Below are 24385 nucleotides of genomic sequence, written 5' to 3'. Positions count from 1 at the left end.
TGAATAGTTCATGGGAGTTTTACTTACACAAAATTTTTCTGAGGGCAGAACGAAAAAAAAAAAAAGAGATTGGTCCAGAGAGATAACCAATCAGATTGTAGAGGAAGTGGGTCCAAGGAACTAGAAGAGGCGGGGCCAACCAATCAGATGTCTTGGTCCCGCAGACTGCAGCAATCCTAAATCACACTGATCATTCTTGAGATAAATAAGTCAAATAAAAACTTCAGGCCAATTATGGAAGCTTTCTGCTTACTCACAGGTGCATGATTAAGTCTTAAAAATATAAAGCTATTTTTACAAACCCTTGGCACTAACAAGTTTCAAAATATTCATATTGAGTCGAAACGCTCTCTAAATGGATCCCATCTGTACATCTCTGCTGGTGCAATCAGTGCGTCATTAGTTTTATGAGCTACATACCAGGGTTTTGTTTTTTTGTTAAAAAATGTGAAATGAAAAAACCATCTGAAGGAGCGGGATGCTCTGCTGCTGGACATCTTGCTGGCTTTCAGCACATCTGGATCTTTTCTTTGTTCTTAGCAAGTAGCATTGAGTGGAGTCATCGTGTAAAACATCAGTCTAACGAGGGGGGACCTCTGGAAGTCATCTGACCCCCCCACCCACCCCCCCGCAACCCCACACAGCGCTGTCGGGCAGCTGATGTCACACAGCAGAGACGTCCTCAGTGAGGGACGGCAGCTTCCTGTCAGCATTTACCACAGTGTAGAAAATGGAAAAGGTGTCTGCAGGGCAGGTAGAGGGTCCATCCCTGGGGTGTCCGCAGGGCAGGTACAGGGTCCATCCCTGGGGTGTCTGCAGGGCAGGTAGAGGGTCCATCCCTGGGGTGTCCGCAGGGCAGGTACAGGGTCCATCCCTGGGGTGTCCGCAGGGCAGGTACAGGGTCCATCCCTGGGGTGTCTGCAGGGCAGGTACAGGGTCCATCCCTGGGGTGTCTGCAGGGAAGGTACAGGGTCCATCCCTGGGGTGTCTGCAGGCAGGTAGAGGGTCCATCCCTGGGGTGTCTGCAGGCAGGTAGAGGGTCCATCCCTGGGGTGTCCACAGGGCAGGTACAGGGTCCATCCCTGGGGTGTCCGCAGAGCAGGTAGAGGGTCCATCCCTGGGGTGTCCGCAGGGCAGGTACAGGGTCCATCCCTGGGGTGTCCGCAGGGCAGGTACAGGGTCCATCCCTGGGGTGTCCGCAGGGCAGGTATAGGGTCCATCCCTGGGGTGTCTGCAGGGCAGGTACAGGGTCCACAGGTATGGATTATAAAGTGATTAAATGCTGCCATTGTTGTCTCATTCATGCAATGCACCAAATGGTAATGGGGACTCCCCCCACTCAGGGGCCAGGAGTCCCCCCTCCCTTTTTATTTGGGGGTCCCTTGTTATAAAAAGCTTGGACACCCCCAGGCCTGAATGATGGACTTTACCCTCCCACGGCTCAGCATTAACATGCACAGTGAGGTGATGAACACTGAACATAAAGTGATGCATCCAGCCCCGTGTGATGCAGCTGGGACTTTTCAGATGATCTTCATAACATCGCACTGTTTGTTCAGCGTTGCCAAGAGCTCAGCTACTTTTCTCATAAAAGCTGTGAGATGAATAGGATCTCTGCATTAGCTCTGCTGCTACGTCTTGGGCCCGGTGACCTTTAAGCAGAATGAGAGACTGTAACCTCACAGTAGAACCATTACCCACAATACCATGCAAACCATAATCACAAATGCGGTGATCTCACCAGCAGACAGCCCCACCGCTGTGCCCTGCCAAGCATGTCAGACACAGTTACTTACAGGAAGTGGCTGCTTTTAGGCAAATTACAGATGTTATTAGTGGATTTGCCTCTGACAGTGAGCTCCTGAATGTTTTATGCTGGTTATGCATTACTGCCGTCAGTTTTGGTCGCATGCTTTGGAAATTGCAGGCTGGTGTTGGCCTATATGGCCGGGCTGCTCAAGAAAGAGGGACCCAGCTTAGAGGGACCCAACTTAGAGGGACTCAGCTTAGAGGGACCCAGCTTAGAGGGACTCAGCTTAGAGGGACTCAGCTCAGAGGGACCCAGCTTAGAGGGACCCAGTTTAGAGGGACTCACCTTAGAGGGACTCAGCTTAGAGGGACCCAGCTTAGAGGGACTCAGCTTAGAGGGACCCAGCTTAGAGGGACTCAGCTTAGAGGGACCCAGCTTAGAGGGACCCAGCTTAGAGGGACCCAGCTTAGAGGGACTCAGCTTAGAGGGACTCAGCTTAGGGCAGAACCAAGCATTTCCCAGCCCCCAGGGTGCCTGCAAAACTACGCTGGCTGCACTGAAGGTTGCGCTGAAGGCTTTCATGTCTCCCCCCGCCCCAGACGTCGCTGTGGGGGCTCCTTTCGCCGGCGAGGACCACACGGGCCGGGTCTTCATCTACAACGGGCAGAGCAGCGGTCTGAAGCTGAAGCCCTCACAGATGCTAGAGGGCAGCTGGGCGTCCACCAGCACACCCGCAGGCTTCGGCTTCACCTTGAGGGGGGGCTCCGACCTGGACAGGAATGACTATCCAGGTGAGTGGTGCATCTTCTGGAAAGTTCCATACCCTGATCCCCTCCGCAATTCCCACTCCCCATCCCGGCTCTGAGAAAGTCATCACGCGCCGGCTAGACGAGGGCCAAAGGACAAGTGTGACCTCCACTGCAGCGGGGGGGGGGGGAGGGGGGGGGGCTGTAAAGACATGGACGTAGTTTATGGCCCCAATTGCAGCTTCAAAGGGCAGCATGTTCAGCTTTCCATGCATTAGTGCCTCTACACAGGAAAGAGTGCAAAACGTCGCACTGAAACGCGCAGGAGACTGGCAGGTGCTGCTTTTTAACATACCATATTTTCTTACATCATTTTCTATTTGGTCGCTTGATCTTTTTGCTGTCTGGTTTTGTGGTTTGTGGCAAATTGTGAGGCCTCTTGGTCTCCTCTAGACAGGAGCATCAGTCGCTGGCTCTCGCACCGTCGACCCGCGGGAGTCTCCACTGGCCAGTTATTATCCAAGGAGAGCCCCCCCCCCCAACCCCCAGAATTGGTCAAAATGGCTTTACCTTGTGCTGGTGTAGTACGACACCATCCAGGGGAAAACTCACACCCTTTGATGGCTCCTGTTTCTCACTCTCAGAGAGGCGTGATCTGGCTGCACCATAATGCATCGGTAAATGCAACTGCAATGGGCCTGTGAAATCGGGACACTGCAGTGGGAAATGCGCAGTTCAGACCATGCAGCTCGAGTGTTTTGGAATGTGGACACTGCCGCTTCACTGTAAAAACACGGATGATGTTAGTGTGGAGCTTACATGGTTCATGAGGATATTGACACACAATATACCAGTTTTCCATGGTATATGAGTCCACCTCAATTTAATTTCAGTACAATGCAGTGCCACTCATGATATTACTGTATGATGCAAAGTACCTATTTATGTGTGAATTATGGTGAACAACAGATTTGTTAAAAACTAAAAACAAGTTAAAGGGAAACCTCTACTTTGGTGAATATTTGGGACAGGTTTCCTTCTCGTAAATGACAAAGTCACAGTCTCTTCTGAGGCGTGATCGGAGCACATTTTAATAATTACCTGTGATCACAGGGTTCAGAGTTACATCTGCGCCTGTAGAGGCACAGGACGGCAAAATTGCATGTATTTAAATCATGTAATGCATAGCATGTGTACTTGCCGGGTAATTAAAGGAAATCTGGTCTCGAAATGAGCCCTTTTACAGGATTATTTTTCCACCAGATTGAAGAGGCTTTGATTGGCCTGCTAATGTGGATTCTGGTCTGAAATATTTGGGTTTTAATTATGGAATAATAACACAGTTCCTCAGATCTTTGGCTGCACAAACAGGAAGCCGGGCTCCTTATTTGTGCCGTGCAGAATGTGGCTGGATCGAGCCGCATCTTCACATGGATCCACAGCGATCCAGATTGGCAGCTTTCACTGAAGCATTTACTGGTTCACACTTCTTGTGAAGAGACCTAAGCTTCCTGTAGTTTAATCCATTTGTACGGCTGTATTTTTTACGAAATCACTTCGAATTATACTCTGGGTTGAGGGTAGAACAGAAGGAACCCTAGTGGACCTAAAGGCTAGCTGTTTGACCGCTGGACCACCTGCCATTAAAACTCCACTCCTCATGCCCTTCTGCGGCCTTCAGGAAAAGCCGTGATTAAATTGGGCTAAATGAAGCAGGGGATTCTGGGATTGCAGGGGAGGCTTAATTAAAACTCATGGGTGGCTTTTCAATCAAAGTTTGATTTCTGGTTGAGATTGTTTCATTCATTTTACATTAGCAGTCTGGCAATGTGGCCAGTTTCAAAGAAAGTCTTATCTTTGATCGGTGCATGAGCTACGTAAGAACAGAGGTTATATAAGCTTGCCATTGATGTGGTAAAATATATATGCTTATATAAACTCCTATATAATGGTATAATATTCTTTCCTAAGTTTGATCAAAGTGCTACAGACCAGTTTAAAATGGTTTTGATGTCAGTTTCAGATGTGTTTTTAAGAAGTCAGTCTGTTGTTGTCCTGGGTCATCGAGGTCCCTTTGTGTACCAGCCTGTCCCAGTACATCAGACTTTAATGACCTTTATGTGCTGATGGTAGAGATGGACCCAGTAACCATAAATGGACTCAGTACGCTCGCTTCCCTAGTGGTACTGCGGACACGGCTGACCGAAACTCAGCCGGTTCCTCCCTTTAATCAGACCCCTCCCCAACGTCAGGGTGTGCTCGCTGATCAGAGCCTGGCCAGACTGGGAACCAAATGTGCTGTGAATCTGAGGTTGTCTGAGGTCCCACTGTCCCAGGGCTAAACTAGACTTCCACATGACTCCATGATGAATTTTCCCAAGCGGAGGACCCCCCCCCCAACAATACATTTTGCTGGCCCACATACCCATTGGCAAACCAAGAAAATGGCCAATACGAGAGATGGCCGGTTCAGCCCAGTCATGTAGGTCAGAGGATACAGGCTGTGTCTCGTTTTCTTCCCGTCAGATACAGACTAAGTCCCTTCTCAATGTCAGATGGATTTTGAAAAGGCAAACATGTACTTAAATTAAGAAATGTATTCCCTACTGGGTCAGACAGATCCCCGAGCAGCTTTCTAAAGGAGGGTGGAGCTAAAATAGGTCCAACATTTAACGAAGCGTCCCAACACGGCAGCAACGGGCCTTGGCACTCACTCACACCGGAATGTTCCATGTCCCAGGCCCAGCTACAAACGCCGGGGTCTTAACCGCCTCCTTCTGAATAGAGCAGCCCAGTAACCAATCTGATCCGGTCCGGGTTCCAGGAAAGCTACTGCTGTAGCCCCTGAAGCTCAACAGCTCCAGTGAAATGTGGGTAAAAATGCTAATCTGCCAAAGAAACCGGAAACAGTGACGTGGGAGAAGAGTTTTGTCTGTCAAGTGAATCAGTCATAAATTTGGCAGCGAGGATCTTTCTGATGGCAGATGTTGCCAGATGAGGAGGTGGTGATCTCAGCCTGATGGATGAAGGTGCTCCGTCGCAGTTTCTCCTAGAGGGCCTTTCCAGTGCCACCGGTCATTCCTTCCCCCGGCGATAAACATGGTTATAGATCGTCAACATATTTACTTAGAGCAGCACGCGTTGACGTCTCCCTCAAATGGAAAAGTCGGGATGCAGAGAAAACAGGGCCGAATTCCTCATTCTAAACACAAGGTTGAGTTTCGCTCCCTGCGGCCCTGAGGCATGGACGTGGTAAAGGGATTATCTCGCACCTCGCCGGATGACTTTAGCAGGCCTGTTCAGCAAAAGCCGCTTCCCTGGGACTTCTGCCCTTCCAACCGCCGAAAACGCAGAGGTCTTACTTTGCTTTAGAAGGCTTCTTCACCAGAACAGCAGGGGTTTGAGGCAAAATGTTTAATGTTTTGGTCTCTCCCTGTCAGTCTGAGAGGTCCTCCGATTCATCACGCGGACGTGGATGTGCTGGTTTTCCCCTCCAGTTCATGCTAACTTTTTGCCCCCTGCATTGGCATATTAAGAAATGCAGCTTTTTCATAACGCCGACGGCACTGGAAGCCTGTGTCTGCTGGCCAGTGGCGTGGTATTTCTGCAAGCGATACCACAGCCCTTCCCCTGCGCTGTGGTCCAGCTCTGCAGCCGTTTAAGGGACTGTTCCGAACGCGGGCGCCAGGAGGCCTGTCAACTCTCCCAACTTACCTGGGGAGTCTGTGAAAAAGCACCAATCAAAACACAGCGAGCCACGTAATTAATCACATTATTGCCAAACAAACGAACGGAACTGGCAAAGACATGGAAGGGGCCACGTTTATTCTAGGGTTAGCCGTGTAAACACGCGGTTAAAATATCGGGAGATCTTGCGCCACTCATTGGGATGATTTTAATGACTGAAACAGATGTCACTCTCACTTAGTGTCCGTGCCAAAGTCAGCAAACCACAAGCTGGGGTTTTCGCTTTAGTCTGTTAGCCTAGCCGATAGCAGCGTTACACTCTTCCCAGTTCTTGTATTGGTTTAGTAAATCACATTACTTTCAACAATATAGTTGTTTCCTTTTGGTCGATGCAGTGAAACATATCTGAGGTTACTGAAGCCAGCTTTGCTGATCTCTCAACATTCATTAAACAAACTTCAAGCTTTTTGTGTCTTAATTAATATCTTTATGTGTGAAATAACCAAGTTCCACTAACCGATATACAAACTTTAACATGATTGTGTGAATGTCGAATGTCCGTAATTATCCTTGTATTGTGTGGTATTCTATGTGTCCCTATACAGAAATTATTGCCAAAATTGGTTAATTTTGGGAAATGTAGGAATAATGCACATTCTTCGGGGATAATAAATCCAGCATCACGTAAGCATCACGTGTTTATAAGGAGAGACTACAGTTATTTAAAATCACAAAAGCGTGAGGCGTCTGTGTCGGATGACGATCGCTGGAGACCCCGAAATGAGTCCCAGCTGTGGCTGTCTTTGAAGCTCATACTCTTTCTCTCCCCCCCTCCCCCCCCAGACCTGATTGTCGGGGCTTTTGGCGTGGACAAAGCTGTGGTCTACAGGTAGGACGCATTGATGAACATCTCACAGGCCTGACAGGCTGAGTCTTTGCCCCCCTGTGGATCTCCATCCCAAGCCAGGTCCTCATCCAACTGACACACACGATAAACACACACTCTGCTCATTAGGACAGCTGCCAAGATATGTGAACTATTTCCGACTTTGCTCAGGCTCTCCCAGTCCATTGGAGGGGCATGTTACTCTATAGCTCTTCACATCGGACATGTTATGTTGCCAGCAGCTTATTGTAAGTGTCTCAGTGCAGAAAGGCACCAGAATTCTGGTGTTTGTGCCTGAACATTGGTAATTGTGTAATTCAGAGGCAGAAACCCTTATGTGACCCATCACTTTCCAAATGTATTCTAAAATAACGCTCAACATGCTAGTAAATTAGCATAACTTACCCCAGCTAGTAAACACTTCTTGTCTAAAACATATATTAACATATATTAAATATGTCTAAAACATAAGTGCTGACCATCTCTCAGAAAGTGTTAAACCGCTGCTTTCACAGCAGGGTCGTTAGAAAGGTCTCGTGCAGAAACTCGAGAGGCTTTACAATCACATCTGTCTGTAAGTGTTCGGTCCTGGACACCCACAGCATGTGTGTATTGGCCCAACCCGTGCACATTTACACGGCGTGTGCACATTTACACGGCGTGTGCACATCTCCACGGAAGTTTCTCACCTCATGCTGCCCACACTTGACCATCTATATGTGTAGCTGATTGAATTCAAGGGGCTCTGTCAGCGTGACGCCTTTAACAGAAGTGGGGCTCGTTGCAGAGCTCGGCCTGTGGTCACTCTGGACTCCCAGATGATCCTCAACCCCCGAATCCTCAACCCTGAGGACAAGAACTGCCACCTGCCCAACACGGACACTGCCGTATCCTGGTGAGAGCCGGGGATGGGGGGCCGTGCTGGATCATACCACCCCCTCCCAGTGGTGGAGGGGTGCCTGGTTTGACTGAAATGCAGAGACATGGAGCAGTTCAGCAGAGAGGAGCTGAACTGGGGCTGTGAGATGGTTGAGTTTTTAGGTCTCCATCCACCATCAGGAAGGAGAACCTGGCTGAACATTGATATGTGTGGATGTGTGAGAGGGGGAGCACCCTGGGTAGTGTGGGGGGGTCTCCCTAAGTGAGCCCCCAAAGACTGGTCTGAGAAACACTGACCTGCAGAACCTGACCAGCGAGGGCCGGACGCTTATGGTGAAATGGTGCAGCGACATTGTTGTTTTTGCCAGTGTGGGAGACGGTCCTCTGGAAGCCCCCCCCCTGGGGGTCTGGCTCAGGCACTGGAGGGTTTCGTGACCGTGCGCATGGAATACCTCAGAGACTTGGCGCCGGAGATGAGCGGCCTTCAGGCATCCTGACAAACAGCGCTGGAGCAAAGACATTTGCAAAAACAAAAGTTTTGCCTTGTTAGATGCGAAAAGAGCACTGGATTGTGGAGGTTGGGGGGGGGCGGGGGGGGGCTGCATTTCTGAATGGTCTGACAAACAGAGCTGGAGGGGTGGGCGGTTAACCTCAGGATCTTGTTCACTGTGTGTTTTTGAGCTGAACCGTACATCCAGAGAGAGAGAGAGAGGGAGAGAGAGAGTGAGAGAGAGAGAGAGAGAGAGAGAGAGAGAAGGAAGGTGGCGTGAGTTCGGGGTTATCATGCCGGTGCTGAGCTCCCTGCAGAGGAATGTACTGGCCACCCCAGAGGTGAAACAGCCCGTCCTCGGCAGGGGAATAATTTAACCCCATTAATATCCCACCCCTTCCATGACTGAGTCCCGGGGGGTGGGGGGGGGGGGGGGTACTTTAATGACATGCTGCCCTGAGGAAGACTCTCAGGCCTCGGGGCAGGGTCTGTTCTGCAAATGCACAGACACTGCCATCTCACCAAAGACCACAGCAGACCAGCGCTGCTCTGATCCCTTCAATCCAACTGGCACCCTGACCGCAACAGGGGTCTCACATTTTATAGCGGTAATGGAATTTCCCAGCAGGGTCTTTGAACTGGTTTCGCTTGGTTTCTGGAAAGCTGTTGCTTGTGGTCCCAGTTGAAGTCCCAGTATTTCCAGTGGTGAACAATGAAAATCGATTTGCAGCATTAGAGACCCGTAATATAAATTATTTGAATGAATCAAAATATTCATGGAATGCTTTTGTATTTTCTCAAAATATAGTTAAAACCAAAACAAAGAAAAGACTTTCTGGACAAACCGATTTATGAAATTATGGGTGATGTATAGTTCTGATAGTGTGGCTTTATGCCAGACTGCTGAGGACGTTGCTGGACTTCTGCGCTGGCCGTGGCCGTACAGAGCGACCTTCTCAGATTCAGGAACCTCTCGGACTTTGCAGCTGCCACAACATCAACTTTTCATATCTTCTGAGGCGTCTGTATCCACCAGCATTCAGTTTTTCTTTCTTCTGTCAGCTGGGATATTTTGTCATTCTTGGGTCAGATCTGCAGCCATCTGTTTGCATCTGGCTGCTGAGGAAGCGTTCTGTCCTAATAGAAGGGGGGGGGGGGATGTCCCCGGTCCCCGGGAAGATGGCGGAATGGTCCTCCTGCAACCCTGAAGCCTAATAATCCCAGGGTTTCCTGCCCCCCGTCGGCAGATCGGTTTGTGTACAGCGGGGTCCTTTCTTCAGGCATGTTTCCCCGGACGACCACCTCGGTTCCCCTGCTAGGACCATGTCCTGCTGACCTCAGCACACATTAACGACCAGCACCGGCTAACGGGACTGAAGGTTCTTCTGACCGCCTCTGGAATCCCTCGGGCCCCATTTCCTTGTTTTGCAATGGTCAGTTTACTCGAGGATTACACCGACGCATGCTTTTCCCCGGGCCTGTCCCACATCGCATGCAATGCATCGAGCAGGAGAAGCTGCTCCTATGCACCTCCCAGCTTTGCCCCGACGGGACGCCGGCGTGATTTCAGCTTGTCGACAGGCGATCTCTGTTCTTGCTGTTTATTTGTCGCTAAGATAACGTCGGGCTGTGGCTTTGCAATGCAAACGCAATCAAACAAACGTGGAAACACACATTTCGTGACCTTAATAATCCATGAAAACGGCGCCGATATCCGATTGGCGCGCTGCGTCGAGGGGGGGGGGCATGAGCTGGAGAGCACAGCCCGAGTGAGAAGCCACCCCCCCGACGAGCTCTTATTAAATTCCTGGCCATTAATTGTGCTCCCTCACCGTGTAGGAGCCCATTTCCTGGGGCCCGCTGATACTCGGGCCGATAAGGGCTCAGCCCCTGGGCCTGGACACCCCCTGACCCCATAGGACTCACATAGCCCCCCCCTGACAGGAAGCGCTCAGCGCGCTGCGGCCTAATTGTGCCTCAGACTGCCCTGGAAGCCATTAGTGGGCAATTATCCAACCATAAGCACGTAAGAAAATTATTTCATTAAATATTTAGGCCGGTGCTCTCCCTGCGGAGCTCGTGCCGCCGTTTACACTTAACAGTTTTAAATTACACGCTTTATCTTTGTTTATCGTGTTTTCGGTCAATGCTTCGCCGTCCCACACCGAGACACAGGTGTCATGTTGCTGGACAGCTACATTCTTCTTTACTTGGGGGGGGTTTGGGGTTTGGCCTGCCTGTCGCCACCCAAACCCACCTGATCTGAGTCTGGGGGGCCCTGTGCTGCTCAAGATCCCCCAGTGTGTCCCCTCCTCGGCAGACGATCTATAAATCAGGACTCACGGCCTGTTCTAACTCACCCCACGCCTGAGGTCTGCCCCCCCGGACCGTCATGTGTCTGACATGGCAGTTGGTTTACATTATTTCCAAATAGATCATTTTGTTGTATTATTGTGTTTCTTCAGCTCTTCTTAGCTTGGCCTGCAGCTGTACTGCTCTACCTGCCTCTCCTTAGACCTTCGTCTCTTTCCCACGGCGTCCCGACTCGTCCATCTGCCTCATTCCTAACCGAGAAGTTTACGGTGATTAACAGCACTGCTGATGTTTCCTTAAAGCTCTCAGAAGCTGCTCTGCAGGACGACAGGAGCTATGTGTAAGATGTCTCGGTCAGGTCTGCTTGTTAGGGAGACCAGCAGAAGGGGCTTTGAGTTTGGCGCTGGTCTGCTTGTGAGGGAGATCAGCACAAGGGGCTTTGAGTTTGGGCGCTGGTCTGCTTGTGAGGGAGATCAGCACAAGGGGCTTTGAGTTTGGGCGCTGGTCTGCTTGTGAGGGAGATCAGCACAAGGGGCTTTGAGTTTGGGCGCTGGTCTGCTTGTGAGGGAGATCAGCACAAGGGGCTTTGAGTTTGGCGCTGGTCTGCTTGTGAGGGAGATCAGCACAAGGGGCTTTGAGTTTGGCGCTGGTCTGCTTGTTAGGGAGATCAGCACAAGGGGCTTTGAGTTTGGGCGTTGGTCTGCTTGTGAGGGAGATCAGCACAAGGGGCTTTGAGTTTGGCGCTGGTCTGCTTGTGGTCACCATCTAGTGGGTGTGGCCTGGATGCAGGAGCTGCCCTTAATTGCCTCTCTTTGTCTTCTGCCGCCCTGCAGCCTGAATGTGAACATCTGCACTAAGGCCTCTGGCTCTGGTATCCCTGGAGTAGTAGGTAAGACCAGCCTGGAGGCCATACCCCCCCCCCCCCCCCCAAACCTGAGTGATAAGATATGCAGCACATATGTGCAAAAACCTCATTAAAGAGTTTGTGCAATAGAATTAGCAAACATATTATCAATACGCACCACGTGAATACCATAGTCCAGACAGTCCGGAGGTGTGTAGGAGGAACATAAATCATACTGCATAAAGCACGTAGTAAAATGCAGAAGGTGAGGCTGGAACAACTTTCAAAATCTAGTAGGAAAAATGTGTAAATCTCAAACAGAATAGCTTCTGTGTCCGTAGTGTTTCTAAATGCAGCTATTGTGCAGATGTATAGTTTCCAGAAGGCATGATGGTATGTACCCTCTGAAGAGGGCTAATCGAAAGCATGCGAGGCCCAAGGCGACCCCCCGGGCTGGCCCTGCCCAGCAGTGGGAGTGTCCCTCACGCCCCCCGTCCATGTGCTCCCCAGCGCTGAACGTGGAGCTGCAGCTGGACTGGTTGAAGCAGAAAGGCGCCATCAAGAGGGTCCTCTTCCTCGACACCCATCAGCACCAGTATCGAGGGACCCTCGTCATCGACGAGAGGAAGAGGCAGGCGTGTCACAGCTTCACCGTCTACCTGAGGGTAGGAGTCCTCAGCTACTCCTGTACTGGTCGTTCCTAGAGCTTCCTGGGCTCTTTAGCGCAATGTTTCCCAATCCGGTCCTCAGGGACTCACGTTTTTGCTCCCTGGCCAAGAGTCCATGTTTTTGCTCACTTCAAGCTCCCTGCCAAATCGTCTGGAGCAAAAATGTGGACTGTCTGTGGGTCCCCAAGGACCGAACTGGGAAACACAGTTTTAGAGTCTGCTCGAGACCATATTCTGATGGCTACATCGTACCCTGGGATATTTTAGATTCTATTTTTTGATGTCTTACATCCGTGTCTCAGCAGGTCGTGTTTAAATTGTCAGATCGTCAGATCTTTCATATTCACATTTATATTCTCTTTATCACTATTTATTTTTTTTGCACCTTGTCCAACAAGACCATAATTTCATCCAGCATATCCCCCATGGCTCATACAGCTGTAGATGTCAGTAAAGATACTTTGACCTTGATTTGACCTCTTAACAGAGAAAATCCCACGTACTGATGTATTTCCTGATGTATTGTATCACAACACACCCATGTAAAGTGCTATATAAAAATCACTCAATTGAATTGAATTGAATTTAACTGAATTGAATCGAATCAAATCAAATCAAATCAATTGAATGGAACTGAATTGAATTCCCGTTAATTTGCATAAGTAAATATCACTCCTGGGCAGCAGTGCAGCTCAGTGGGGAGCTGCTTACTTAGGCTAACTGCTGTCTCTATATCACCTATAGCTTGTCTTGTGATGGACTGGCATCCCATCCAGGGTGTACTCTGCTTCCTATAATGAGCTTCAGTACCCCCCTGTCACAGCCCTGTCCATGCTAAATGGCTGCAGCATGACTGGATGGCTCTCAGTAGGACATCAGCATCATCTTGCATGAATGGTGGATTTCCCAACAGCCCCATGACCAGTGAGAAGCGTAACTGTAAACAAACAGCTGCATAACTGCTGTTTGCAGAGCTGCGGCATTAACGCCAGACCAGAGTCGCAGTGGGGTTGCACGTTTCCCAGGCCGGCAACAAAACAGAAGGCTGTTAAAACCGCGAAATCTCAAACGCGCGGTAATGAAATGCAGCCGCCGTCAGCATGGAGTTCGGAATGAGCACCTGAAACACATGCGCCCCCCCCGCGTCCCCAGGAGGACAGCGAGTTCCGGGACAAGCTGACCCCCATAAGCGTTGCTCTCAACTTCAGTCTGGATGAGACGAGGACCCCCCCCGGACAGGACCTGCGGCCCATCCTGGATTATTATGGCAGGTCCTTCGTTCAGGAGCAGGTGAGTGTGGGATCCGGCGTGACCAGGGACCTCGCAGAGATCTTCCCCAGAACTCATATGGGTCTTTCCCCTCGCCCCCCAGGCCAACATTCTTCTGGACTGTGGGGAGGACAATGTATGCATCCCTGACCTGCAGCTGTCCGCCACCATGTGAGTCCTTGGGGGGGGCCGTGGGGGGTCTGTGTGACAGTCAGCCCAGCGGAAAGCCATGTCCCATAAACCTAACGGCACGCAGCTCCTTCGGAATTATACACGATCCCAAGTTCACATGTGTGAGAACAAAGCATATATCTGTCGCTCGCAGGATATTGGTGGGGGGTGGGGGGGGGGTTTCTCAGGATATTTGATAAGCCTGTTTTTATGAAACAGACGTATGGGAATATGTACTGGGTCGCGAACCCCCCCGGGGTGCGGAGGGGGCAGCTTGTCACCGGCTGGCTTGCGGTGTGTGACATGCAGGGACCGAGAGCAGCTGGTCATCGGTGATGACAACCCGCTGATGCTGACCATCCACGCAGCCAACGGCGGCGAGGGGGCGTACGAGGCCGAGCTGCGCGTCGTCATCCCTGCCGAGGCCGACTACGTCGGAGTGGAGCGCCGACGCGAGGTGACCCCCCCAAACCTGAGCACTTACCTGCCCATCCCATGAGCCGCACATTGAGCAGTCTGAAGTTTCTGAGGCACTTCTGGGTTTAAACTAACCTCTAGTCTAACCAGTCTGCCCCCCCACACCATGCTGAGGTTGGGAGTGGGTTAAAGCCACATGAACCACTGTCCACCAGGAGCAGAGTCGAGAGCCCCATCTATGACCGGTGTGTATAATGACCTTCAGATCATGACCTTTAACCCATTTCCCCAGGGTGCCTCTCATGGTGCTGACCCACAGAGGATGTCACAGTGACCCCCAAACAGACCCCCACAGTGGCCTCCTGATTCCCCCACTAACACACGGCTCCTTCTACTCATCCCCCATAACTCGTAGAGTTTTGTGCTCTTATCAGCCTTGACTGTCAGCGATCAGGGGACTCCTGAAAGAAGCTCTGAGGAAGCAGCTCCTGAACATCTCCTGAACCACACCAGCTTGGAGAATAAGGCGTGTCTGTGGAAGAACGAGCCCCCCAACCAAAAACCCTCCTCCACCCTCCTGAGCGTGTCTGCAGGCATCTGATCCTGTGGTTTACCTCTGCATGCTTACGGGATGGTTAATCAAACTAACGTGCTCCTCTCCAGTACAGCCCAGGGTGGCTTGAAAAAACCCACCTGACCTTCATTCCACACCTCGTCTTTCTTAAAATCACTCTTGTCCAAAAAACTGAAAGACTGGATCCAGCTTTGTCTGCCGAAGATAGCAGATAATGATGAGATTACAAACTCATGCGTGAATCATACGTCTTCCTGATATAACATGGGAAATATTGCAAATTTCAGCCTCTCGATTCATAGGATAACTTACGTTTTCTGGAAGTTCTTGCAGCAGTTTTCCTAATGTAACAGTTTTACGGTGTCGTAAATTTAACATGGCGTAATGGGAGTTTGTTGTTTTGCTGTCTCCATGTTATGTCAAACGAGGGTCACCAGATATTGATCAGCACTCCCCTCCCAATCCTGAAATATTTATGGAGCATTTAGTAACTAATGGGAACCTCCCTGTCACTTCTGCTTCGCTAAATCAATGCGCCTTTTGTTTTTATGTTTCACTGACTTCTTTTGTGGAGTAATTAAGCAATTAGGTGGTAGGCGTGCGCCTTGGCGAATGGCGGGCTGGGGGTGATTTACCAACATTAGAGGTCAAAGGAGCCTGGCGACTGGGGTCGGTGCCCGTCTTGATAGCGATAAGAGCCATTGTTTGGTCACAAAGTAGCAGTCGCTAATGAATGGGCAAAGTGAAGTTGATGGCCCCATGATGTATGTTACTTTTGCTGCTGGCTAATTTATCACTGTGCTGTGTTTTCTCCCCCCCACCCCTGCCGCTGGCAGGACCTGCAGAGGCTGAACTGCGAGTACCGAATGGAGAATGATACCCGCACGGTGCTGTGTGACCTGGGAAACCCGATGGTGGCTCAGACCAACGTAAGCGATGCCCCGTCTCTCACTGTTCCTCTCCCATCGCGCTGCATAAACAGTCACTTCCTGTCCAAACAGGAAGCTGCTGTCTGTGACCAGATACAGTAGGATTTATGGCAGCCTCACGTCTCTAGATTGATGTTGCCTCAGTCTTCTTACTGCCCCCAATCTTCTTCTGGAATGTTCTGGGAGGTGAGGGGCTGACTGGGATAATTAGCTGCCGACGGCCCGTGGAACGAAGGTGACGTCCTGCCTTTCTGCTAAGCTGTAAGATTTTGTACGGCAGATGGAGGCTTTCCGAGCAGGAGAGAGTAACAGAATGATCCCACGGTCCCTCGGCGTGCTGGTTCAAACACGCGGATTACCACGTTTGCCCTGCAGGCTCTGTTAAGTGAGTTAAGCCATCTGGTTTGGGGGTGGGGGGTGCAGCTCATTTCATAGCGCCACAGGGTCGACTCGGATGCAGGACTGCTCCAGATGTTTGTTCTGCCACGCCGAAATCCCGGAGCTTTCTGTGCCTGTGGGCAGTGGCCGTGCGGGTGCCGGGAGGAGTGCGTGCAAGGAAGTCACAAATAATCACATCTCACCAGAGCTACAAAGACCAAACACCACATACCCAAAACGCCAGACTGAGGTGAAGGCTGCATATTAGGGGATAGGGTTCAAACCAAGTTCACAGAGCTCTCTTTCCTGATCACTAGTGTTTCCCGCACCCCCCAGGCCCCGCCCCCGTGGGCCATTAGTGAATACTCTGACTGTGGTAGCGGGGCCCTTGGATTGATATGTATCCACCAGTACTGACCTCTGGGCCCTCATGGTTCATTTCACCACCAAGGTGCAGATCCAGTAATGCATGTTTGCATGTTTTCGCCGTGCTATCATGGGATTTCCGATAGATTCTCCATATTCCCCCCCCCCCCACAGATTGCCAAATTGCCCTTAGGTATGTCTAGTGTGTTCGAAGGGGTTGGCGCCCCATCCTAAGTAATTGCCTGTTTTGCGCCTGTAGCTCTCTGGATAGACTCCAGACTCTGTGTAGGACAAACAGGTATAGAAGATGAATGAGCAGTGATCCTTTTGTGACAGAATGCAGTGACTCATTGGCTGGCTGCAGGTGAGCTGTTAGTGTGGGTAATCGGCCTTCCCTCCTTCCGCTTTCCTCAGCGGCCGCTGCTCTGAGCGCGCTCTGTAAACCTCTCCTCAGCGGCCGCTGCTCTGAGCGCGCTCTGTAAACCTCTCCTCAGCGGCCGCTGCTCTGAGCGCGCTCTGTAAACCTCTCCTCAGCGGCCGCTGCTCTGAGCGCGCTCTGTAAACCTCTCCTCAGCGGCCGCTGCTCTGAGCGCGCTCTGTAAACCTCTCCTCAGCGGCCGCTGCTCTGAGCGCGCTCTGTAAACCTCTCCTCAGCGGCCGCTGCTCTGAGCGCGCTCTGTAAACCTCTCCTCAGCGGCCGCTGCTCTGAGCGCGCTCTGTAAACCTCTCCTCAGCGGCCGCTGCTCTGAGCGCGCTCTGTAAACCTCTCCTCAGCGTCCGCGGCTCTGAGCGCGCTCTGTAAACCTCTCCTCAGCGGCCGCTGCTCTGAGCGCGCTCTGTAAACCTCTCCTCAGCGTCTGCGGCTCTGAGCGCGCTCTGTAAACCTCTCCTCAGCGTCTGCGGCTCTGAGCGCGCTCTGTAAACCTCTCCTCAGCGGCCGCTGCTCTGAGCGCGCTCTGTAAACCTCTCCTCAGCGGCCGCTGCTCTGAGCGCGCTCTGTAAACCTCTCCTCAGCGGCCGCTGCTCTGAGCGCGCTCTGTAAACCTCTCCTCAGCGGCCGCTGCTCTGAGCGCGCTCTGTAAACCTCTCCTCAGCGTCCGCGGCTCTGAGCGCGCTCTGTAAACCTCTCCTCAGTGGCCGCTGCTCTGAGCGCGCTCCGTAAACCTCTCCTCAGTGGTGCGGGTTAGCGGGCCGACGATGGAGCCCGGTGCGGGGTAGCGGGCCGACGATGGAGCCCGGTGCGGGTTAGCGAGCCGACGATGGCCCGATGCGGGGTAGCATCCCAGGCTGAGCTGTGCATTAGTACCTAAGACCCAGCTGCATTTGGACTTTGCATTTCCAGCTGTGAGTTTCAGGTCTGTTGTTAAATAGGTTTTTTTTTTTTTTTTTACCAGATGCCTTTATCTGAAGTAATTTAATTTTTCATTTCTTGAGAAAGCTGGGTCAGACAGTCTGTGGATCTAGGGGGGGGGTTAAGGGCCTTGCCCCAGGGCCTAATGGTGAAATCACTCTGCTGACTCTGGGATTTGAGCCAATGACCTTCTGATCACAGACACAGTGTCCTAACCCACTGAGTCACACACTGCCCCCCTTTTTCATTGGCTTTGCTCCATGGATGGGAAACATTCCCCCCCCCTTGATGGGGGCTTTGGGTGTAGTGTCTCGCCCACTCAGTGAATCAAGGCAAAAGCCCTTTTTTGAACTGCCATCTCCCTCCCGGAGGAAGAGAACATCACCTGACCGAGTTTCCAGGCCGGAGACGGCGGGAGAGCCCGATTGTCTCAGGCCCCCGAGGGGTCCGATGGAGCGCCGGTCCAGAAAGGAACACAGGCGACAGGTCGGGTGTGGGTCAGAGTGGATGGTTGGGTCGACGGCTCTTGCTCATCCTGTATTTCCCTCACCCTCTGCAGCTGCAGAACATTCCGGTAAGCAGCCAGGTTTAATGGAGATGCTGGCAGGCAGACGTACACAGTGGTGTTTCAGATTGTTTCATCAAGGTAACATCTCAGACATTACAATATCCAGCCTTGCTGGACAGACGGAGGAAGGGAGATTCCGTTTGAATGCTGTAACCTTTCAGAAATTTGCTGAGGGGTCAGTGTTTTGCATAAGTATAGCTCTGTGACTTCCTCTACGCCATTTGACACAAATCTCCTCACTGAAGTTTTCCAAGGCTGTGCTGGTTTTAACCCTGGGACAGCAGGCTTTGTAACGTTCCTCCACTTTTAAAGTTTTACGGAACTGTAATGCACACCAACGTCTATGGAAGACTCTGTCGGGGTTTCCGTCAGGCCGGTACCACGCGGGCTCTGCGGGGTTTCCGTCAGGCCGGTACCACGCGGGCTCTGCGGGGGTTTCCGTCAGGCCGGTACCACGCGGGCTCTGCGGCGGGCAGCCGCTGCCCTGTTATATGGCCCTGAGTCTCGTTAGCTTCTCACGGTAAAGAGGTGCCTCATGTGTTCCCCGTCAGACGGGTTCCTCTGCCTGAAGCACAGATCCTCCCCTTTGGGTACCGGCACCTACAGGGTCAAAGGGGGGGGGGGGCGGGGACGAGGTCGCCGTGGTGAAAAGGTCCAGACGGGGCTTCCATGCTGAGCACCTACAGTGCTGGGGGGGGGGGGGGCTCTGCTGTAATCAGGCAGCACTTTGATGTGTCTTCTCTCCCCCCTCTTTCTCTCCCTCACTGCGCCTCCACCCCCCAGCTATCCGTGGGCCTGCGGTTTTCTGTCCAGCGTCTAGAGGAGGTGGGGCCTCACATCAGCTTCCATCTGCAGATCCGAAGGTGAGCAGATCCTTGGTGCCTCTGGGTAACTGGACTGGGGAGTCCGTCTGTATGCTGGGGTACAACGCTGCTCAGTGACGATGCCCAGTGTTACAGCACAGTATTTACTGGGGCAATTCATGTAAAATTACTCAGTCAGGGGACCCACAGAAGCCTCCAGGTAAAATGGCATCTTTCAACTATGTGAAGAAAACTTTCCGTGACAGATTAGGAGAGAAAGGCACTGCAAATCCCCCTAGAGTTAGGAATGTGATACCACAAGTTGGTCATACAGACCTGCATTTCCCTCTTCTTTTCTGGGGGCATCAATGAGTAGTTTTAGGAGTCCCCCAGCAGATGGTGCAGTCATTAAGAACACAGTGACTAAATCAGAGGCGATAGTTTGCTGTGCCTTGGTACCGTACCTCCTGTCTTTGAGTTTGTGTTCCAGTGCTAGTGCACCTCTCCCTACTCCGGACGCACGGCCTGTTCCAGACGGGTCCCTGTCCACTGGCTGTTCGTAAACGAGACGCCTTCTTCGCCGGTAGTAATCATTCACAGTGGTTTTTGCAGACACTGTCCCTGCTCCAGAAAGTGTTCCTGTAAGCCTGCGGTTGGAGTTATTGTGATGAATGCTTTCTGTTGTGTGCGTTCACCCCTCCCCCCCCCATGCTCCAGAGACAGTCTTTATAACAGGAAGATGAAAAGTCATAAGTCATGGCTCTGACTGGGGGGGGGGGCATAGCATGCTATTGTGCGTCCCACAAAAAGTGAAGAGCCTCCTCTCAGGAGCATGTCAGCCTTCAGGGGGGCACAGTCTTACGGTGATGCCGGTGTGGGGTTAGGGTCTGTAACTTGGCTGAGAAGGGATACATCCTGTGCTGGTTTGATGGGTCTGCGTCATAATGCAAGGCTTCCGCAGCAGCCCAGGGAGGATTCCAGTTGGCATAAAGAGCTGGACAGCTGAAGGTCCTTCTGGGAGAGCTCCTATCTCCGCTTTGCTCAGTTTGGGCCAAAGAGGTTACTTTGCCTTCGGGATAAGATTCTGAGGGGGGGGGGCGTTTGTGTGTATTGTAATGGTCACATGAATCGGAGGGAAACTGGACACTGGAGGCTGACGGGTGTCCTGCGGAGTTTAATCGTCAGGATGAAAGGCGTCCGAGTCCTCAGGGTCACGCAGATGAGCAGAGCTGCTGGATCTCCTGGTTCTCTGTAGGCTCAGCTGCAGGGGTGGGGGAGTGAGGGGGCCGTGGACAGACACACAGCAGGCTCTCCTCAGCTTGTCCTGACAGGGGGACTGTGGGCTACCTCTCCAGAAGACACTATGGTGAGGATCATCTGCTCTATGAAGTCAGGACCTTAAAACCCCCTGGATCGTGTTGGACGTCCACTGGTGGCACTGGGCTCTTCATCTTTGTCACGTTTGTGATCCACTCGACTCCCATGGTGTCTTGGCGCCGGAAAACATCTGAATCGTTTCTGTAGATGTTTGTCGCGTTTTCAGCCAGACGACTGAAAATCATTCACAGGCCGAGATTAAAGGCACAGACTGAGGCTGCCGATCCTGTTCTCCTGATCCGGTCTCTCTTCTCCTCCAGCAGAGGCCTTTGCCATATTTTACCCAATTGGCGTTGGGCGCCGAAGCAACCAAAAATGGACGAGTCACCAGCGGGTCTGGCTGTGATTCGGTGTCTCTGCCTGTCACACAACGGCTCCTTTCTATTGACTCGGCATTTGTTTTTTTTTTGGTTCTTTCCCCGAGGAGATGTAAATGGGAGAAGTTTCTGGTCTGTTGGGAATTTTGTGGTTTCATAAATACAAAGACTATTGAAGACATTCGACTTGAGAGACTGTGGCAGACGGGGGCAAGTTGCGGACAAACGACAGCCAGCGGAGACGCCCCGGAGTCTCCCGTCCTGAGTACTAATAACGTCTTAATGAAAGCCGTCGGTGTATAAAAAAGTGGGCTTTTGTCTGCCTTAACACCTGCTTAAGTCATGGTGTCAGTCACGCCTTGTCTTCTGTTGTTTAACTTAACACCATCCCTCTCTGTCCACAGCTCCAACAAAGACAACTCGGAGAGCAACCGAGTGAGCCTGACGCTGAACATCTCTGCGGTGGCCCGTGTAGACATCCGTGGGTGGGTACCAAGGCTCTCCCCCCTCCCTTTAACCTGCCGGATCCTCAAAATGCGGCTATTTGCATCCCCAGTGTCAGACGGAGTGTCTAAATATAGACCAGGACTGGTTAGACAGCGGCCAAATTTAGCTTTAGTAATGACATTAAGTATAGAAACAGCGTTAAGTTTAGTAACGGACGGAAGCCTGCAGCATGCTCTCCCCTTTGAAAGCTACGTACAGATTTGCATCGTGTAGCTGCAGAGACTTTATCAACAACCCCCCCCCCCCCGCCCCCCCGCCCCTCCATGCCTGGAGGAAACATGTTTAAGTTGGAGGGAAATGAATCAGCGCGACTCAGCCAAACAACGTGTTGTGATTAGCTCTGCCAGAGAGCCGCGGCGCGCTGCTAAGAATAGCGGGCGGCTAACTGGCCGCACATGGGCCGGAGCTGGTCGGGGCCGCTTCCAGTCTGCCGGATCACATGGGGGAGAAGGAGATGGGAAACAAACTGACTCTTAAAAGGCCCCAGCATGTGTTTGTGCATCCGGGGGGTTGTGTTGGTCTTGGCTGTGGAATCCTAACCCTATGTTTGTCCCCTCCCAAGGGTATCCCACCCAGCTCAAGTGGTCCTGCCCTTTCCCCGGTGGGAGCCCAAGGACAAGCCCGTGAAGGAGGAGGACGTGGGCCCCCAGGTCCTGCACATCTATGAGGTGCCGCCAATGCGCCGGTCAGGCCCTGCCGGGGCCAGCCAGTCCCGCATGCCCTCCATAGTCCACGCTTCCATAAACCCCCTGACTCCAGTGTATTCTTGTGTTTCGTGTGAACCACTCGCAGTGGAAAGGTACCTGACTCTGGCCTCTGGGGACAGAAAATTAACACATAAACCTTTCAAACATTTATAGAGCTGTGTAATATAAAACTCCGCTTATAAGTGTTTACAGAACATAACAGCCTGAAAGGTGAAGCGTGGTAAAGCACCTTAATGCCCTTTGTGTCACAGGGCATTAGCTCTTCACGCCGTTCTATAGAGGAGAGCTGGATTCTTAGCGATCCTCGTGGATGCTGATCGTCTTTGTGACTCTGCTGCTCCCTCCTGTCAGGTGCCGTCTGGATGCTCGTCGTCCGCTCTGCCTGACAGCGCTGTAAGGCTGCTGCTTGTCCTGTAGGAGGCAGTGGTTTTACAGCATGCCCTCAGCCTGCAACGCGATCCTTTCCCGTCAATGCAGTGTTGGCCAAAACCCTTTTTCAATCGCGTTTGATAGAATGCTACAAAACAAACCCCCCCCCCAGCCATTGCCCCTCCCTCGCAGTCCTTGTTAAAGACCGTTTGAGTGCCCTCCTTCAGGAACCGCACTGAACCCCCCCCCCCCAACATCAAGTTACACTTCAAAGAGACCGGGGGCTTCACAGCAAGTGGCTCGGCTGCCTTTAAGTCCCGCCTCCGACACCCCCAGCCCCCCTCGCCTTCCTTCTTTGTCCCTAATGAAGCACAGGCTGACTGTACCGCGGTATTTAAGTGCACCGGAGCCTGGGGTCTTGGGAGACGGCGCAGGGTGCAGTCTTGGACCTGGGGTTCGTTTAGGCGGGGAGATCATGTGACCCTGCTGCTGTGCACACGCAGTCTCGCACCGTGGGCCACGTGGGGGAGCCACACCAGCTCCCATAAGTCAACTCGTTAAGGATGAGACGGATCAGAGATGTGGCGGGGGGGCAGGAGGGGTGTGTAACACACTTAAGTGATGGATGACGGCCGTCGGTGCTGGAAAATAGCAGAACTCACATGTGGGAATGATTCCCAGCACTATAAGAGGGCAGAAACTGGGAGGGGGACAGCTGAGGGGGGGGTGGGGGGTGGGGACAGTAAAACTGAAACAGCGACATCCTTATTCAGTAAAAACAGAGCCTTGTGGGCCATCCGGTCCTGAGGGATCAAAGCCAGACGGCCCCCACCCGGTAATAAGGCAGCTGCAACAAAGCTTCACAAAGAGGGGCCGAGTGGGGCCCTACCTAGCAGTGGCCTGGAGGGGGCGCTGACGAGCCTCTCTCACCCTAGCGTTACACTTTTACCCTCTCGGTGAGTCTCGTCCAGCTGTCTGAGGTGCATTTGAGCCTGACGTTACCGCACCTGGGCAGCTCACGAGGGCGACACCTCTGCTGTTTCATTTACATTTCTGGTAATTTTTGCAGATTTGTAGCAGCTGTTTCACGTTAACATCCATTTTGAATGTTTATTATTTTTAAGAATCTTATCAGGAAGGTGGAGACCTGGGCTAACATGCTGTGCTCTGGGTGACCTGCATCAATGTCCCCTGTGACTGTGCCGGAAGCCGGGAGGCTGGCAGTGCGCCACACGTTTCTCTCCGTCACGTTAAAGTAAATGTATCCGGATGTAATTAGCATCCTGCAGTGATAGACTTATGGAGGCAGGGCAGGGCTCAGCGGGTTAGGCAGCCGTGCTCGTGATCGGAAGGCTGTCAGTTTGAACCCCATCATCGGTAAAGTGATGTCACTGTCGGACCTGGGAGCAAGGCTCTTAAACCCCAGTGGGCCCAGGGACCGGCTCTCCCGAAGCTCTTAAACCCCAGTGGGCCCAGGGACCGTCTCTCTAGAGGCTCTTAAACCCCAGTGGGCCCAGGGACCGGCTCACCCGAGGCTCTTAAACCCCAGTGGGCCCAGGGACCGTCTCACCCGAGGCTCTTAAACCCCAGTGGGCCCAGGGACCGTCTCTCCCGAGGCTCTTAAACCCCAGTGGGCCCAGGGACCGTCTCTCCCGAGGCTCTTAAACCCCAGTGGGCCCAGGGACCGTCTCTCCCGAGGCTCTTAAACCCCAGTGGGCCCAGGGACCGTCTCTCCCGAGGCTCTTAAACCCCAGTGGGCCCAGGGACCGGCTCACCCGAGGCTCTTAAACCCCAGTGGGCCCAGGGACCGTCTCTCCCGAGGCTCTTAAACCCCAGTGGGCCCAGGGACCGTCTCTCCCGAGGCTCTTAAACCCCAGTGGGCCCAGGGACCGGCTCTCCCGAGGCTCTTAAACCCCAGTGGGCCCAGGGACCGTCTCTCCCGAGGCTCTTAAACCCCAGTGGGCCCAGGGACCGGCTCTCCCGAGGCTCTTAAACCCCAGTGGGCCCAGGGACCGTCTC

The 24385-nt window shown here is 52.3% G+C and overlaps 1 protein-coding gene across 1 annotated transcript in view; it reads left to right on the top strand.

Annotated features, from left to right (window-relative positions):
* Nucleotides 1–24385, top strand: part of itga8 (integrin, alpha 8) — a 49313-nt gene that overhangs the window by 15688 nt on the left and 9240 nt on the right. The window contains exons 13-24 of the mRNA XM_023844545.2: nt 2350–2541; nt 7027–7072; nt 7857–7964; nt 11585–11640; nt 12106–12260; nt 13416–13553; nt 13636–13703; nt 14013–14160; nt 15531–15623; nt 19070–19149; nt 21188–21268; nt 21853–21958. Coding sequence (XP_023700313.1) covers nt 2350–2541; nt 7027–7072; nt 7857–7964; nt 11585–11640; nt 12106–12260; nt 13416–13553; nt 13636–13703; nt 14013–14160; nt 15531–15623; nt 19070–19149; nt 21188–21268; nt 21853–21958 — 1271 coding nt within the window. The remainder of the gene's footprint in view (nt 1–2349; nt 2542–7026; nt 7073–7856; nt 7965–11584; nt 11641–12105; nt 12261–13415; nt 13554–13635; nt 13704–14012; nt 14161–15530; nt 15624–19069; nt 19150–21187; nt 21269–21852; nt 21959–24385) is intronic.

The sequence above is a fragment of the Paramormyrops kingsleyae genome, chromosome 9 (assembly GCF_048594095.1).
Source record: "Paramormyrops kingsleyae isolate MSU_618 chromosome 9, PKINGS_0.4, whole genome shotgun sequence".
Classification (NCBI taxonomy): domain Eukaryota; kingdom Metazoa; phylum Chordata; class Actinopteri; order Osteoglossiformes; family Mormyridae; genus Paramormyrops; species Paramormyrops kingsleyae.
The sequence above is the reverse complement of the archived record's forward strand: the minus strand, read 5'-3'. Positions and strand labels throughout refer to the sequence as shown.